We start from the raw sequence: 18755 nt of genomic DNA on the forward strand, positions 1-18755 counted from the left end.
GGTGACTGGCCCAAAGTCACCCAGTGAGCCTCTTGGGTAAAGTGGGAAGACTCCCTGATCTGAAGTGTGACACTCTCACCACTGCATGAGTCTGGCTCCAACTGTATACATAGGCATGCAGTGTTAGACCTGCTATGGTTGCAATATGCATATAACTAGTTGATGGGGGGGTATCTCATCCCAACAGTGCCTCCATGACCAGCCTTCCCTGTAAGCTGCATGGTTTTATAGCTGAAATCAAAGCCCCATGCAGCTCACACTTCTATGGCTGCAGAGGTCAGTGATGGTCGTCGCTGAACACCACACCGTAGTAAAAAAAAAAAAAAAAAAAAAGAGGGCCTGTTGTCCACAATGCCGATTTTCTTTCCAGCACCAGACATTTTTGTGAGACTCTCACATGCTCTGCAGCAAGGCGTTGTTGTGTTTTGATCCACACATACTTTATCTTACGTTATGTGCCCAGAATGCTCGATCAGTGCACATCAGAGTGTTGGTACTAATCTTGATCCAGAGATAATGCAGAAAAATATAACATTAGGAGAAATGTTACCATGCTCTGCAAGAGAGCAAATATAAATGCAGGCAAAGTTTGCTTTCAAAGTGTTTTAATCAAAATGCATACAGAGAGAGAGAGAGAGAGAGAGAGATATGTGATAATTGGTTTTTGGAAAAGCCATAGGACAGAATTCAGAATTAAAGCTGTGTGTAAATGCATTTGTAGACTAAAGCAAAACCCTGAAATGATCCTGCTTACCAAGTGTCCTTGGACCTTGATTGTTGGCCGAGCTGTTGCAATGTGGTCACACTCAAATGCCTTGGGCAGCCCAGTTCACACTTCCTGGTGTTTAATTGAAGAATGCCATTCTCTTCCTCTGAACTTTCAGAGCAAGGGTCATTATAAGCACAGAAAAGGTGCATGCCAGACCCTACCAAGAAGGCAGCACAGTTTCACCATGTGTTTTTCTAAATGCTACAAACATCACATAGACTGGATAATGTATAATCATATGCAGCTCTGTTCAAATGTCCCATTAATGATTAGCAAAACCAGGCAAGCATTTAAAGTTTGGACAAGGAGGCAATTCTGTCTGTTAAGTCAACCAAGGTGGCATACTGTATTTTCATGTTATGGAGTGTGAGCCAAATCCTATGCATGTCTAGTCAGAAGTAAGTCCCATTATAGGCAATGGGGCTTCCAGGTAAGTGTAGGATTGCAGCCTGAATCTCATTGAAAAGGCAGAGTAATTAAGAGCCCAATCCTTGATGTGTCTACTCAGAAGTAAGTCTCACTATAATCAATGTGGCTTACTCCCTGGAAAGTGTGCATAGCATTGTAGCCTAAGGCTGCTGCCCTGAACTAAGATTCTTCCTCAAATATCCTACTGCCCCTCTATCCAAGTATATTGGTCTAAGAGTCAGCATTAGAACTAGAGCACTGTTTCTCAACTAGCATGCCCTGGGTTCACCCTGGTTCCAGATTACATTGCAACATCTTGGTCTTATAATAATAATAATAAATAATAATAATAATAATACAGGTATTTCTATACCGCCTTTCTTGGTCCACAGATTTCGCCTCGACTTTATTCAAAGCGGTTTACATAGGCAGGCAATTTAAATCCCCATAGGTATTTTTACAATTTGAAAGAAGGTTTCTATCTTTCAAGAAACCACAACATTCAGATGTTTCTTTCTTGATCTGGTCGCACATTCTGGCCTCCATCCTCCCACGCTCAGAGCAGATGGAATAACTCGGCTCAGCTTGTCAGCTGCTTCAAGGTCTCGCCATTCACGGTGCCAGTGGCCTCAAATTGGCGACCTTCGGATGTTATCTTCAGGCAAATGGAGGCTCAACCCTCTAGACCAGACCTCCTGACCAGACCTTAAGAGTGAACAAGAGCTGACTCTACTATGAGGCCAAGTGAGATGACTGCCTCAGGTGACAGTTTCAAAACTACTAAGTTAGTAGAGTGGGTAATAGTAGAGTGGGAGAAAAAAACCTGATGCATTGGGACAAAATTTGTTAGAAAAACTCCTCAACAACCCTCATTCAAATGAACTTTCATTTTCATATTCATGGAGCTTCCCAGTCAATTATGCCCCATATTAATTAGTGGAAGGAGCATGCCATTTGGATTTTCTACCCAGATGCTAAATGTTTTGGGCTGGCCCTGGAAAACATAATGTGCACTTATCATTTGCTTATGCTTAATACATTTGCTTATGCTTAATACTTAATACAGTGCTTAAACGACAGCCACTCTTTATAGCCTTCATAGATCTCACAAAGGCTTTCGACCTGGTCAGCAGAGACGGCCTCTTCAAGATTCTCCCCAAGATTGGATGTCCACCCAGGCTCCTCAGCATCATCAGATCTTTTCACAAGGACATGAAGGGCACTGTTGTCTTCGATGGCTCCACATCAGACCCTTTTGACATCCGAAGCGGAGTGAAGCAGGGCTGTGTTCTTGCACCAACCTTGTTTGGGATTTTCTTTGCTGTCCTGCTGAAGCAGGCCTTTGGAACTGCAACAGAAGGCATCTATCTCCGGACCAGATCAGACGGAAAGCTCTTCAACCTCTCCAGACTGAGAGCAAAATCCAAAGTCCAGCTGAAATGTCTGTGTGACTTCCTCTTTGCCGACGATGCAGCTGTCACTACCCACTCTGCCAAAGATCTCCAGCAGCTCATGGATCGTTTTAGCAAGGCCTGCCAAGATTTTGGACTGACAATCAGCCTGAAGAAAACACAGGTCATGGTTCAGGATGTGGACTCACCTCCCTGCATTACAATCTCTTCGCATGAACTGGAGGTTGTCCATGACTTTGTGTACCTTGGCTCAACGATCTCCGACACTCTTTCTCTCGATACCGAGCTAAACAAGCGCATCGGTAAAGCAGCTACCACGTTTTCCAGACTCACAAAGAGAGTCTGGTCCAACAAGAAGCTGACGGAACATACCAAGATCCAGGTCTACAGAGCTTGCGTCCTGAGTACACTTCTGTACTGCAGCGAGTCATGGACTCTTCGCTCACAACAGGAGAGGAAACTGAGCGCTTTCCACATGCGCTGCCTCCGACGCATCCTCGGCATCACCTGGCAGGACAAAGTTCCAAACAACACAATCCTGGAACGTGCTGGAATCCCTAGCATGTATTCACTGCTGAAACAGAGACGCCTGCGTTGGCTTGGTCATGTCGTGAGAATGGATGATGGCTGGATCCCAAAGGATCTCCTCTATGGAGAACTCGTGCAAGGAAAGCACCCTACAGGTAGACCACAGCTGCGATACAAGGACATCTGCAAGAGGGATCTGAAGGCCTTAGGGATGGACCTCAACAAGTGGGAAACCCTGGCCTCTGAGCGGCCCGCTTGGAGGCAGGCTGTGCAGCATGGCCTTTCCCAGTTTGAAGAGACACTTTGCCAACAGTCTGAGGCTAAGAGGCAAAGAAGGAAGGCCCATAGCCAGGGAGACAGACCAGGGACAGACTGCACTTGCTCCCGGTGTGGAAGGGATTGTCACTCCCGGATTGGCCTTTTCAGCCACACTAGACGCTGTGCCAGAACCACCTTTCAGAGCGCGATACCATAGTCTTTCGAGACTGAAGGTTGCCAATACAAAAATACAATGCTTAATACATCAGATGCAATGGAATAGTCCGTAAGAATCTAAGTATCTATTAAAAGTAGACTGTTTATACGATTTTTGTTTCATATCTTTAATATTTTGATGTGAAGGAAAGTAACACTAGTAACAGGGAATGGTATATTGCAAGTTGCCTATTACTCAAATGGGCTGAGAACCATTGTAGAAGACCATAGTTCCAGTCTAGCAAAAGTGATGCCTGTATGTAGCTGGTACAGTTGCACATCATAATGCTTATCCAGTACCCATAGGACTAGAATGATTGCATCTGATGCACTCCTATAGAGCTGTGCATCCTCATCCAAACTATACAACAAAGCAGGATTAGTGCTAAACTGAGGACACAGAGTTCCACAAGCCATCTCTATGAAGTCTGTACATTGTATTAAAGTAGATGTGTGTTTGGCAGCTTCAAGTATGATATGAAATTGCAAATTGGTGTACATAATGTTCTAGTGTTTCAAACAGAGGAACTGTGTCTGTGGTATATCAAATTAAGAATAAATGTGATATATCACAATCATGGCTCATCTGTTTTCTAAATGGACTCTGGATCTGGCCATTTTAATTTTTTTTAATGTGCTATATATATGAATAAAAGCAGTTGCTTACCAGGGAGATTTTCTGTCCCATATCATAGTGGTTCAGATAAAGAAATTGGTTTCCAGCTGCAGTATGTCCCCTTGACACACTCAAGAAGCTCCTATAAGGTTGCAAAGTTTTGTTGCATCCCTCCACATTCACCAAGGTGTGCAGGGGACCCCAGGTCCTGCTGCTATACTACTTGACGTCTCCTTTCATAGTCCTCCACAAAGAAAACCAGTCTACAGGCACCAGTGGCATCACTAGGGGGCTGCATTGGGGGGTGACGCACACTGGTGGGTGACACACTAAAATTGCGGTGGTTAGGAGTAACTCCATCATATTGTATACCATTGGATGTGGAATTTTGAGCGGAATGCAATGCAAAAAAACCTGAGTGAAATATCTCCTATCAAAATTTATGGCCAAAAACCTGGAGAACAAAAATGCATGGATCCCTATGGAAAGTGAACCGTATCGTGCATTTACTTGTGAGTAGGTGAACTTGCCTTAGTCCATCGGAAAGGGCAGGCTGAGAGGAATCCAACAACACCAGAATGGTCCTGATCCAATGAATGCAGCCCCCAAAAACACCTGAGAAGGAAGTCCCTCCCTCCAAGCAGATGAATGTATTGAGCCCTATGGAAAGCGAAACTAAGCCTCACAGTTGAGTTTACTCATGAGTAAGCAAATGTGCCTCGGCTGGTGTGGAAGAAAAGGTGAAGCTAAACAAGTGCTCCAGAAGGCAGCCCCCCCCCCCACTAAAAAGGATCAAAACAGGCTTCAGCTGATAAGGTGAATTTTTTTGAGACTTGCAAAGCCAGGTGGATCCTGACTGATCTGGTTCAAACAGAAGTTCTTAAATTGAACTGGGCACTGGGTAGGGCTGAAAACCTTACTGGTTTTGGAGGGGGGGTGTTATTGTAGGCAGGCTACAGAGGAGATTCACTTGGTGCAACAGGGCTGACTTCTGCTTATTTAATTATTTGTTTTACTTTAATTATTTATACTTATTTATTTTAATTTGCCTGATGATGTCATTATCACCATGACATCATTTCTGGTGGATCTTGGACAGATTTTCATTCTAAAAAGTGGGTCCCAGTGCTAAAAGTTTGAGAACTGCTACAATAAGGTGTTAGTGACACCCGAGTTGTGTGTGTGTGATACCAGTAGTGACCAAAATCACTAAAATCCTAATTTGGAGGAATAACACCATCATGTTATATATCAATCAGTGTGTAATTTCATGCAGAATGTGTTCTCTTTGTTCTATCAAAAGGTACAGCCAAAAAACCAGTGGGGGTGGAGTGATGGTACATCACCACGCCCACCACCTGGGGTGTTGCCCCACCCACTGCATGGGGGGTGATGCGCTGGCATCCCACACCGGGTGACGCAAACCCTAGTGCCGCCACTGACAGGCACTTTCTTCCCTTTCACATTAGTTTTCCCTGTGATAGAGGAAATGGGGGCAGGTGTTGGAGTTGGTACAACTCCGTCTGCTTCCACAGGTGGCAGGATACTGTCCTAAAAAGGGTTAAGCTATAGCCCAGTGTCCTTTGCAATTTACCTGTCCCCGTTGGATGACCTATGTGGGGGTGTGGCCCCAGACCCTATTTAACCTTCCCTTCGCTCCAAGCACACCCTCTTGCTCTCTTCCTCACGACCATTGAGCAGACAAGATCGCCGCTCCCAGCAGGGCTCTGCTGGTGACGCCATCTTGACCACATGGCACGCAGGACAAGGCAGCTTCAGGGCCTTGTTATCTTTTAAGTTAGAGTACCTCTGAACATATTCGGATGCTGTAACCATACTTCTATTGGAACCGTGAGTAAATGACTTTCTTTTGAAACTTCAACAAGCCATTGTTGTCTGTGTTTATTGATTAGCAATCAGCCAGGTGTGGGAGGCTCCCTGGGTTGATTCCCAGCAAGAGGGGGGGTCTGCTGCTGAAGCTACTCTGCTTCCCCCCCTAAAGGAGGAAACCAGTTTTAAGAGATTCCTCCAACACAGGGTGGGCGAGCACAGCAGCACCTGCAGATCTACCAAATGGAGCAACTTGTGCAAGAAAGATGTGACTGGTCCTGACAGCTTGGCCATTTTGAGTGTACCAACCTCTGCTGCATAAAGTTCAATGTATAAATAATTGAGGAGAGAGAGTTTACGTGTCACATGAAATCACATCTCAGAAGTGATGTACTGTAAAAAATACGATGCATTAAACATATGGAGCAGGATTTCACTGTGGGTTATTGTTAGGCTAGGAAATAAAAAAGTAGGCCTTGCAGAGAGTGTTGCTAAAGCAAAATCTGTCCGTAATTAGAGGGTGCACGCGAAGTCTGTTGGTGTAGCCAGCAGCTCAAAATGTGAGCTGTGACTTAGGAAGTTCCCAATTCAAATCTGACATGAGTCATGAATTCATTAGTGGCTTGCCACTATCTCTTGACTTCAACCTCAGGCATCCATTCTTCTACCGGGTTGTTGTAAGAATTACAACACGATAATGTGTCTGGAGTGCTTTAAATATTTCGAAGCCAAATTCTATCCAGTTTTTTAGCACTGGTGCAGCCATGCCAAAGGTGCACATTACATCCTGCAGTAGGGGAGCAGTCATGGAGGCCTCCTTCAGGTAAAGGGAGCATTTTTTCCCTTCCTCAGGGCTGTGTTGCAGCTGCACTGGCACTAGAAAGTTGGATAGGACTAGGCCCTTAAAGTGCAGAAAAGGCCCACTGAGTTCAGTGGGATTTACTCCCAAGTGTGTATAGGGTTGCAGCTCAGGCTACAATTCAACACGCACTTTCCTGGGAATAAGCCCCAATGAACACAACGGGATTTACTACTGAGTAAACATGCATAGGTTTGCACTGCAAAGAACCTGATGAATGCTAAATACTACCAGCAGCAGGTTAGAACAAATATGTAGCTGTTTTTCAAAGTGACACAACTTTCTTCAAATGTATTTCATCATCATTGCACTATAATTTTGATATCAAACTTTGATATGACAGGATCAATCACATGGTTTGTGCCAATACATTTATGGAAATAAATTCCCAACCATAATTTTAAAATGAAAAGCATCCATGAGAGGCTGTGACTTTGGGGTGGAAGGGAGAGTTCTGAGGAATATTTACTTTTTTTCCTCAGCAAAATCTCTCCCCCTGAGCTGTTCTCTGCCCCCTGGGATCATGGTTGGCCTTAGGATCTGTGGGGCCCAACTGGAAACATGTTTTTGTGGGGCTCCAGGTTCACAGCCAAGGTCTGTAGAATTTTAGAGATATAAATAAAATTTATTATGGACTTTGTATCTTTATGGTAGAATGGAAAGCAATCAAAATGTGCGCTTAAAAAATGCATTTGAGTTAATGGACCAAAGGGATCTAATCTAAGCACATTTTAATATTGCATACATGTAAGCCAACAAGTAAACAAACAAAATGTCTAGATTACCTTTGAAAATTAAATAGTTACAAAACCACTTGTTTTAATGACTGTGAAATGATTTAGTAAAAATACTGGGTTTTTTGTTTAGAAAAAAAATTCAAAATGTCAGTTGCAATGTATATTTGACAAGACCAGATTACCCTAGTGTGGGGCCCAGTCCGGAGCAATTGGTCCAATTGGCTTAAAGCTGGCCCTGCTTTGTGTAACTGAATGTTGAATCCTGGAAGCTAATGAGCAACCTAGTGAGTTATGTGTGTGTGATTCTGAGCATTGTCAGCAGGGAAAATGACTAACAGCACAATCCTATGCTTTTCTAATCAGAAGTAAATCACATTTAGTTCAGTGAGGCTAAGTCCCAGGAAGGCAGGTATGGCATTTTAGCCTAAGCATCCCACCTCAATACCTCAGTCTCTGCTGTTTTTGGTTTTTGTTAAAATGACTGAGATTTTGTTTCACACTTTTGCTTATTACATTACATGTGTTTGCTCCATAACCTCCAAAGATAGCAGCACTCCCTTGGCTTAGAACAGGATTGAACAATCTGTGATTTACTAAGGTGGATGCAATCAACCAGTTAGGCATGTATTGCAGTATGTAAAGTACTTCACAGGTTCCAGTATGTGCCATTGAGACAGTTTAATTAAGTGAGCTAATATGCATGGTTAGTGGAAAGTGTTTGGTTTGGTGGGTCACCTGTTGTGCAAACTGGCTTGGAAGGAACTGAATGAAAATAATCTGAAAGGAGGATGTGCAAAATGTAGCCTCTAGACCGAATGAAGTCTCTCTCTCTCTCTCTCACCCTTCCCCCAAAATATCATGAGACTTAAACAACAATAATATGGTCAGGCCATTTAATCATCATGCCAAGTACTTTCCAACAAGTGGCATAAAATGGGTCTGATCAGATGTACCTTGCTCTTGAGTCTGTCTCCCACTCAATGGATGCAAACAAGCGTCTCTCTTCCTCCATTGTCTTTCCTTTGTCCTCACTCCTTTCCTTTATGTGTATAGTTAGATTGTAAAGTTTTGTTAGTTTTACTCTTGTACAGCATCTTCTCTTTTTAGGTATACACTAAGTTCCCAAGATACAGACTAATTCTGGAGATTTGTCTGGAAGTTGGAATGTACATGTGTCAAAATTGCCAGCGATTGCTGATCCAGCACTGTTGTGCTGAGAGGTGTGAAGGATGAACACCAAAGATCCAAGCCTGCGAGATAGTTTTCTTGTTACTGGGTCTAGAATGTACAGCGAAAGGGCCCAAATAGTAATTTTCCCAAGGGCAAAAAGCAGTTCACATATCTTACCTGAAAAGTACAACAAGAGATGATTTAGCATAGCAGCTACTGAGAAAGTCCTTGCTTCAAATCTTGTTTCTACTATGTAGCCCAATACTGTGCATATTTTCTCAGAAGTAAGTCCCATTGAGTTCAACAATAAGGATATATAGGATTGCATCAGTACAGCGCAATCCTATGCATGTCTACACAGAAGTGTTTGGCCCATCATGTTCAATGAGACCTACTCCCAGCAAAGTGTGTACAGGATTTCATCCATAGTGTCTTTGGGTGAATCAAGCTTTCTTAGCATATATATATACACACTGATTTTGAAAAAAAGTTCACAAACCCATTCACACAGTAAGCTAAATTAATAAAAAATGGTTCTTTATATATTAGAAATATACTCTTTCTAAATACTCTCAGCTCCTTTAGAGCAGGGGTCTCCAAACCCAGGCCCAGGGGCCAGATGTGGCCCAAGCATCTAGCGGGCCCGCGGCCAGCCTCTTGTCCCCTGAAAGCCTCTGGCCCACTCGACTGAACATGACCAGAGCTGTGCTCTGATTGCATCTGGAGGGTGTTCTGAGGGCTGGAGAGCCTGAGTGAATGAGCCCATTCATTCATCTAAGTTCCATCTCTAATTTATTTATTTAAATTTTATATTTAAATTTTTTTTCCGGCCCTCAGCACTGCGCCAGATATTTCACGTGGCCCTCTGGCCAAAAAGTTTGGAGACCCCTGCTTTAGAGGTTTGTTGTAAGGATTTCACAAGGTTGTGAAACAAACACAAAGTGCTTGGAACATGCAAAAGCGCTGCACAAGTTCTAGCTATTGTTGTAACTAAATGGTATATCCCACTCATCCCCCCCATGGGTTCTTCCATTCATCTGATTATCTTCACTACAACCCTGCAAGATTGGTCAGTTAGACCATGACTGGTCGTCTATTCATGGTGGAAAGAGTCTGTCCCAGACCTTCCCTTTCTGATTCCCAGTTGCTACTCTGTGCTGGCCTTTGGATTCATGGTCACCTGACCATCAGAACCCACTGGATGGGAGTGGCACCCCCTGTAAGTGTCCCCCCCTGGGAGGCACAGTGGCCAGGTATGCTACTGGACTGAGTCTATAAACTGAGTGGCACACCTAGGAGCACTTTCTGGTCTGGGGGCCCAATCCCATCCAACTTTCCAGCGCTGGTGCAACTGTGCCAATGGGGCATGTGCTGCATCCTGTAGGGGGGGGGGGTCACGGAGGCCTCCTCAAGGTAGGGAAATGTTTGATCCCGTGGCTCAGGGCTGCATCAGTGCTGGAAAGGACTGGGCCCTCCGTTGGCCGAATGCGAACCAGAGACTTGCAGCAGCCCACACCACGCGCACCACCCCCAGTGTGTTCAGTGCCAAGGCTTGTGCCACCGGACGAGAAAGTGCTCACTGCAGAAGGGCTCTGGCTGGACCTGCCAGGCTATTTTGGGACCTGCCCTTTAGTGGAGGGCAGCAGCTGGGCAGGGATGGGGGTCAGGGGGGTGCAGCAGCCCCAGGCCACCCCGAGAGGCTCCCAGTGCGCAGGGCGCACCCCTCGCCCGCCCCCGAGCCGGACTTGCGGGTGGGCAAGCAGCCCTGCGTGCCCGCACCTCTCCTGGCGGGGCTGGTCTACCCACGTGCGGCAGGAGAAGGCCCTGGCCGGCGCGGGACGGGGCAGGGCTGCAGCAGGGATTGGCCCTGCGGGCGGCTGGCGGGCGGCCTGGAGGCAGGACCGTTCCCCAGCCCAGCCCAGCCCAGCCCGCCCCGCCGCCGCCGAGGGTGCAGCAGAGTCGGCGAGGAGGGCGGGAGCGAGGCAGCGCCGCGACCGGAGAGGTGGGTGAGAGAAGAGCCGAGAGGGGGGCGCACGGTGCGCTGCTGGCCCGGGAGCAGCTGCAGCGCCTGGCACCGCCTCCGCCTGCGAGCGGGTGGAGGGAGGAAGAGGCCAGCCCGCTCCGAGGTGCCTGCGGAACTACTTGTTTACTTCGCGGCCGGGCAGGAGGGAGGCGGTGGCCGTGCGGGAGAAGTGCCTGTGCAGGTGGGACTCCCTCCGATCGGAGCAGCCCCCAGGGCAGCACTGCGGGTTGCTGTACTCCTGCCCCCCCACTCCCCAGGAAGGCACCACTCCCCCCCCATTCTTTGCACCCACCCCTTCGCAGCTGTACTGGCCCTCCCCCTCCCCGCCGCAGCCCTGGCTGCTTCCACAGCCCCAGAGTCTCCACCTGCCTCTCCTTCACCCCTCCTTTCACTCCAGGGGGAACGGTCCTAAGCCATCCTCTGCAGCACTCTCTCCATTGCCACAGCCCCACCTTAGGAGTCACTGGTGGAAAGTTCTTCTCTGCCTGGTGTGGGTGCAACTCCTTCTGAGGCACCTAGATCAGGCAAATGCCTATTTAGGAGCCTGCCCTCTTGCCAGGCCCTTTTGCTGCATACGGCACCTTATGTTTAGCGCAGTGAGGGCACAAGACTTAACCAGGTCTACTCAGAAGTAAGTCCTGTTTTGTTCAGTGGGGCTTACTCTCAGGAAAGTGTGGTGAGGATTGCAGCCTTAACCCCTTTTGCCCAGCTCACAGGTGTGCACATTTTATCCCTGTTGTGCATATGCAACGTTGGGCAGGAATGGCGTAATGTTGTCCACTGTGCACCACTTAATGATGGGTTTATGTTCTCCTATCCCCGTTGTTATGCGATTAGGTCATTAAGGGAACATTCAGTCCAGTCTATTGCCTTTGTTGTGTAAACAGACACTCCCTGTCAGACACTAACTGGTTGCACAGGCTGCTGGAGATAGCCTCTTCTTTGCATTAAGAGCCTCTTTGTTGTGTAAACAGACAGTCTTTTGCAGGCTGTGAGAGACACAATTGCCTCATTAAGAGCATCTTTATTGTGCTTTGACCACCATCATATATGCAGCCCATCATTAAGCGAACAGTTGTTAAGTGATGCACGCCTGTATATGAAACACAACTCATGTCCACCTCCCGTCCATTTCAGTCAGTGAAGTGATTTCTCAACAGGGACGGTATTGATTCTCAGTGTCATGTAGCATCATGATATTTCTTTGGAAGACCCAGGCTGTTAGAGTTTTGTACTATAGAGTTCCCACAGTAGGTTTTTTTGAGTGCACTTTTTAGTTTTGCTCTCAACACATTGCCACAATTTTTTAAACAAAGAGTCTCTCTCGCTTTGTTAGTTGCGTGCCAGGCAGAAATTCAACAGGTGCAGCTCTCCCACGCATTACCAAGTAACACTGGCTGTGGGATTTCTGTCTGGGATGTAGCCACTAAAGCCAAAGAGCTTGTGAGTTAAAGTAGAGGTGCAGCCCTACTTCCAATATGTAAGTCTGTTTTCCCTTTTGTGTGTGTTTTTTCAACATTTGACGCACGTGCCTTTTATGTAGTTGTCTACTTGAAGATCTCCATCTAGGTAGAACAGATCACCAGTCATTCTAGTACTTACATCAGCATCTTGTTTCCAATACGAGTTGTCTTCGTACAAGGTATCAGAGAATACCTCTGTGGAAACCATACACTTATTTCCAAATTGGATTCTTCAGATGTCATAATGTGAGGTATTATGGAACTGACAGAAAACCTTGATTAAAACCCTTTTGCCTGGGCATGATGATGACTTTGGTGCTGAGCTCAGCTTCAGAGTCGATGCTAAATGTATGCTTTTGTGTGAATGTTTTCAAACTGTCATGATTTTGGAACTAACCCAGTCACAGATCAATTATTTGTGCCACCTGGTAACAAATGGCAATTTCCTCCTGTTGCTATAGGCTCAGCGAAGTGAGAGAAGACGCAGCAGTAATTCACTGTGGTTTGTATAAGTTAATACTTTCAGCAACAAATTCCAGGCTGAACAGTTTATAGGAAACAGTTGTATTCTTTTTTTTCCTGATCCCCACTTCCTGTCTTCCCCTGTCTTATTTCACACAGGGCTCTAACACTTTGACAGGGGAAGCTAATATGCTGCCAGAGAAAGACCCTAAAAGGCCTGGGGAAAAGGACCCCAAGGAAGACCCATCAGTCACTCTTTTTCGGGAGTATCTGAGAATCAAGACTGTCCAGCCAGAGCCTGATTATGGTATGGAGACCAATATTTCTTTCTTCCTTCATTTTAGAAAGGCAAAGTTGTATTTCAGCCTTCTGAGTACAGTACTGTCTCCCTGCTAGGGCTTTGCAAGAACATTGCACAATTATTTATTATTATTATTTTTCATATTTTTATACTGCCCTTCTTCCAAGGAGTTCAGGGCGGTGTACGCAGCTGCTCCCCTCTTTTTTGTCCTCACAACAACCCTGGGAGGTAGGTGAGGCTGAGAGAAAGTGACTGGCCCAAGGTCACCCAGGAAGTTTCATGATTGGGGGGGTGGGATTTGAACCTGGATCTTCCAGGTCTAATTCCACCTCCCAAACCACTACAATTAGTAGGCAATAGGAGCACATCCAGGGAAGCTGGTTAGCTGTGTTAGCACTTAAGAGGAGATATTCTCACATCATTTACCAGGGTGAACAAAACAAACTGATTTCCAGATTTCCACCTAACAAGGTTTATCACCTGTTCCGACTTTAATGTTTTGAACAGATTTGTCAAATATAGAGGAGGCCGCACAGTCTAAAAAACAAAAATTCTATCCAGTTGGAAAAAAAATGTTCATCCTTGCCTGTTGTTCCAAATAAATTCTTTTAAGTCCAGCTCTGTAGTTTTGTTCATGTGATCTTTATATTTTTGGAAACCTTTTGTACATGTGCATTCTAAGTGCATTGTACAGTTTTGTTCCCATATTAACAGATTTTGCTTACAGTTGCCCCTTAGCACTTTTATGAATAATGGAAAAATGTGTTAAATTGTTCTCTTCTTAGGGGCAGCATTGAGTCAGAGTTTTGTGAAGGTCTGCTTGATCCTTGTCAAGTGATTATGATGACATAATTTTGGTTTCTTGGCCATCTGTATGTTAGAAATTTCTTACCTTTGAGAGATGGGACTTTGGCTGCCCAGAAGTCTTCCTTCTGGTGGTCTTGTTTGGTCTCCTGGCAAGTCTGTTATTAGTCTTTGCAAATTGATCAGCCATACTGACTGAGAGCTTAATTTTCTTGAGCAGTTTTTGTCAGTGTATTTTTTTTAAATTTATCTGTATATTTGTATGTAACGATTTCTCTGAGGAGCCCAAAACTGCATATTAGCCTAATAAGAGCCCTGTGAGAAAAGAAACTTTTTTTTTTTTTGGGGGGGGGGGGATAATTGTACTGAATTTTTAATAAAAACATGCAAACAAAACATGATAAATAAAAGATAATAGTAAACAATAATAGTTACTTTCCGTTAATTCAGAAGGCTTCTCGTTCTCCTGTTTCCAACTCAAATCATAAAACAAGCATGCTTTAATTCAAGGAATGTTGCAATAAACTTCCTGCACATAGAAAACTAGTATGTTAGGAAGAGTCCTTCTCCCCAACATTCATTTATCCATGTTCAGAATATCGTTTGTATGATAAAACAGTCTATCTAATGAGTGCTTACCTGCAATCTGTAGTGGTACAGCCCATACATAGGCTTACCCTCCCCCCAGTGAGAACCAGTCCTTAGTTTCCATTCCCAGCATTTGATGTCCAGAATTCCTTCACTGCTCTGAAACAGTAAATACTAGAAGTAGTAAGAGACATTTAGGAAGAGAAGTGAAAATTGAATGGGCAGGATGCTGTCCAAACCATTAGGGCCACAAATTATAGTTAAGCAACTTATAGCTAGACATGTTTACTCAGTAGTAAATTCCACTATGTTCAGTGAGACTTCTAGGTAAGTGTGCATAGGACTGCAGCTTTGTCCAGAGTGACCAGATACAGTGGAGGACAGAATGCCTATACCTTTAACCACTGTAGAGAAGAGGTAATTTTGGCAGGTGCAGCTCAACAGGTAATGGTTTAAAAAGCTGCACCTGCCAAAATTCCCTCTTCCATGCAATTGTTAAAGGTATGGCACTCTGTTTTCCATTATATCTGGTCACCTAGGCTTTGGCTGATTAAATATACTTAAGCCTTTATTGGATTGTGTTCTAACACCACCTACAAACAAAACGAATTTAAAGAGAAATTCCTTTATGAATATGCAAAGAGTTGAGTGTGTCCAGTGGGAATTTTGTCTTTTTCTCCCCTTGAACAACAGACCAATGTGCTGAATTACAAACAAATTTTGAAACTTTCCTGAGTTTCAAAAATAATTTTTTGTTACATGGGACAAAACCATAAATTCACATCAGAAGCCCCATGATACTTGCAAAGCTGGTTGCATCTCTGAATTGTTAGAACTTTAAAAAAAAAAAAAAACTACAGAAAATGAGATTTCCATAATTACAAGATAGAAATATAATTGTTGTTAGGGAAATGAACCAAGACCTACAAACCCTTTGGTGAACAGAGCCCAAAGTCAAAAGTTGAAATCCCCAAAGCAAGAGTGATCATCTTTTGGAATACCATACAGATTACAGAATTGAGCACAGAACTACTACTAGTGCTCCTGCAACTTTTTGAATCAACAGAGCTTTTTATAAAGTTATATAAAACCTGTGACTGTGAAAAATTACTCATGGTTTCTATAGCACATTACATTTGCAAAGGGCTTTGCAATTCTAATTTCATTACTCCTGGTTGGGGGCGTGTGGAAACCTGTGAAATTTCTTGTTCTCATTGTGTGGTTGGGAAGCTAGGGCTGAGAAAGAATGACTTGATAACTGCTCATATGAACTGATAATTAAGTCAGGATTTGAACCCATGCCTCCCAGGACCATATCTGACATTCATCTTACTAGTCTAGAGGGAAATGTTTCAGAATCTGCAGGGGTATCCTCAAAAACAGTGTTCCTTAACTTGTGGATCAGGACCCCAATGGAGTCAGGAAAGACTTGGCTGCTCTTTGGACTTGGGTGCTGAGTGAAGTCTACATTCCAGACTTTACTTCAAACAAATAATGCCCTTCTGTTATCCTGAAGAATTAATGAGTCACAAAGTGAGGGGGCTTAAGCCTTGTTTTCATGGCAACATGAGTAAATCTGTATTCATTGAGCACTCAAGTGAGTTCAGCTGAAACAAAATTTTTGTTGTTTAAAGTATATGTTGGCTCCCATCCATCTTGCTGAGCCAGATGCTGAGCTGCAGTCATGTGAACTTTCATCCTCAGTGGACTCTAAGTTGGCAAATTTACCCTTGCAAATCATCTTGTAACATAGGTTCCAGTTCCCACATTGCCTAATCTGATGTAGGGTCACTGAAGCCTGTGGGACTGCTGTGAAATAAGTGGCTTGAAGACTGAATCCCTAGTTCACTTGGTACATTTGAACAGCAGGGCTTGGGATATGGAGGGGTGGGTTGTGGCGAGGATAAACCACAGGCAAAGTTCTGTGATATTAAATGTTTTGATTGAAAAGACATTGTCAACATGTGCATTGCTGCATGGTGGCTATGAGAAAGTGTTTGAAAAGCAGGAATGGAGTGCCAGTCATCCATGAGTTAGGCTTATACATCTGCTACCAGGTGTAGGATTTAGGTTTCAGTGTACATTGGGATGTGCCAAAAAACAAAAACAAAACAAACTCGTCTGATTGCATGCTGAACCCTGCATGTAGCAGAGGGTGCACATATCTGGCTTGCCATGGGTGGAGCAGCCTAGCTCAGGCTTTGCACATGCTCACCACCTATCTAGATGCCACTAGATCTGGTGGAAACATGATATTGCAAAGTGGTTTTGAAACAAACTTTAATTTTACACTAGAGATGGACATGAATGGGTTTTTATAACATACATACACTGGATATCAAGCAAACCAGTAACCATTTTTTTTCATTCGTGATATCAATAACTTCCTCAGCGCGGGCTATGTAAACATCCTACAAATTTTGTGAGATAAAAAGAAGAGTGTTTCAGTGTTTCAATGTTTTTTTAACCTCAGTTTGCAGAAGAAGGAGGTCACATAAAAGCCAGTTTAAGTATCATGGGTGAAAAAAATTCTCCATGGAGAAAGTTTTTACATGAATTCATGGGGCGTGCAGGACATGGGGAAGGGCTGAAGTTCTTAGTGTAGAGTCTAGACTCAGTAACCACAAACTCCTGAGATCTCTGAGCTAAGCAGGACAAAACTGTATGAATTGTTCCCTGCGTCCAAGGAGAGGAAGGCTACAGGAGGGTTGCACCAGAGGACTTCAGCAAGCAAAGCTGCAGGAAGAATAGATGTTTTGGTGGTGTTTTTTTTTTCCTGTTTTGCCAGAGGGGCCCTGCTGGGAGGAGAATCCATCAAAAGAGACTTAATAAGGTCTGTTTTCTGTTTGCTTGGCCAAGTAAACTACTGAGAGGAACCGCAGTGTGAAAGCAAAAGACTTTTTTTCCTTTTGTGTTGCCCTGCTGGGTCTAAGAGGCCCACGTACAAGATTCTGAAACAGAGTGAGTTCCCAAAAGGAGAGCCAGCTTTGCAAAAGACTTAACTCTGTCCAGGCACAGTCAGCATTGTGCACTTGTCCCCATCATCCTTGCAGAAATTGCCCTCAGTATTGAACCCCCTTTCCCAAAGAAAGTGGGGCAGCGCTGCTCTGTGCAAGCTTCCAATCTTTGGATTGTTCCCACAGTGCTTGCCGGGGTCTGTCACTCTTGCTGTGTGTGGACATATGTAAGGTTGCAATATATGGCAAGTATATGAACTAACAGCACTGACAAATCTTGAGAACCTTTCAGAAATGAGTGATCTTAATATGGCTCTTGCCCATTTCCTGGCAGTATTTTTTTTAATTAAACTCTCCTTGAAACAACATTCATAGTAGAAGGGAAAGGAGGGGCAGGGGCCTTTTCCCATCTCACTCTAGACTTCAGATAAGAAAAAAAAATGGTGCAAGTCCCTGTTGCTGTTGTTCCTTAACTGTCTGTCATGACACCCTCGAGCATCATGAGGCACTTGCTGGCGTGTTGCGGGACGCCCATTGCGCAGCAGGGAGAAAATGCCTCTCCGAACGGCTCTTGGAGGCTTGATGCAGTGGGAAGAGCTTCAGTAGTTTTAGCAGCAGGCAGTTTTAGTGTACTGGGAAAAGCCCTCCTGCCTGTCCTGATCCCCTTTCTTCTTTTTGTAGCAGTGTTTTGGGCCTCCAAAACTGGACATAACTGGTGATGACTTAGGGCCCAATCTTATCCAACTTTCCAGCTCTGGTGTAGCCACGTGCAGCCTCATGGTAAGGGAACACACGTTCCTATACCTTGAGGAGGCCCAAGTGACTGCCCCTGCATTCTGCCTCAGGATGCAGCGCACACCCCACTGGCACAACTGCACCAGCTCTGGAAAATTGGATAGGATTGGGCCCATAATTGTCAATCACTTTTGGAAGCTGTGTGCTGCATTTGCAGCATGGGGAACAACAGGTTGGGAACTGCTGCCCTATACCATTGTCTGTAGCCATCAGCAAAACCAGGTTGACCATCCCCTCGCTCAGGATGCCCATAATTGACAAGATTTGGGAGGCTTGAGTGTAAGTAAATTCCTAGATGATACCTTAAAATCCTCTGTGTTTATGAAATACTCTTAGCCGCTGTGAAGGAGAATTCAGGTTATATTAACATATCATATCACCCAATTCTTAGATACTATCTTGGACAACAAAAACCATGGTCCAGTAGATAGAATGGATCTACTACCCATGACTCACCATTCACTAGGTGGCTTTAGTCTAGTTGTTGTGTGCCTTTGTCAGGATAAACATCATGATATCTATAAAGCATTTTCCCAATTAAAAGAAAATATAAAGAAAG

General features: G+C 44.5%; 1 protein-coding gene across 4 annotated transcripts in view; it reads left to right on the forward strand.

Annotated features, from left to right (window-relative positions):
- The first annotated feature begins 10545 nt into the window (after positions 1–10545).
- Positions 10546–18755, forward strand: part of ACY1 (aminoacylase 1) — a 33186-nt gene continuing 24976 nt past the window's right edge. Inside the window, exons 1-3 of one of the 4 annotated variants that reach the window (XM_066614018.1) lie at positions 10546–10805; positions 12751–12791; positions 12911–13058. In XM_066614018.1, coding sequence (XP_066470115.1) covers positions 12941–13058 — 118 coding nt within the window. In that variant the 5' untranslated portion in view covers positions 10546–10805; positions 12751–12791; positions 12911–12940. Of the gene's footprint in view, positions 10806–10951; positions 11008–12750; positions 12792–12910; positions 13059–18755 lie in introns of those variants that run through there. The other 3 variants (XM_066614019.1, XM_066614020.1, XM_066614021.1) reach the window with 3 other exon arrangements.

This window comes from Tiliqua scincoides, chromosome 2, assembly GCF_035046505.1.
Source record: "Tiliqua scincoides isolate rTilSci1 chromosome 2, rTilSci1.hap2, whole genome shotgun sequence".
NCBI lineage: Eukaryota > Metazoa > Chordata > Lepidosauria > Squamata > Scincidae > Tiliqua > Tiliqua scincoides.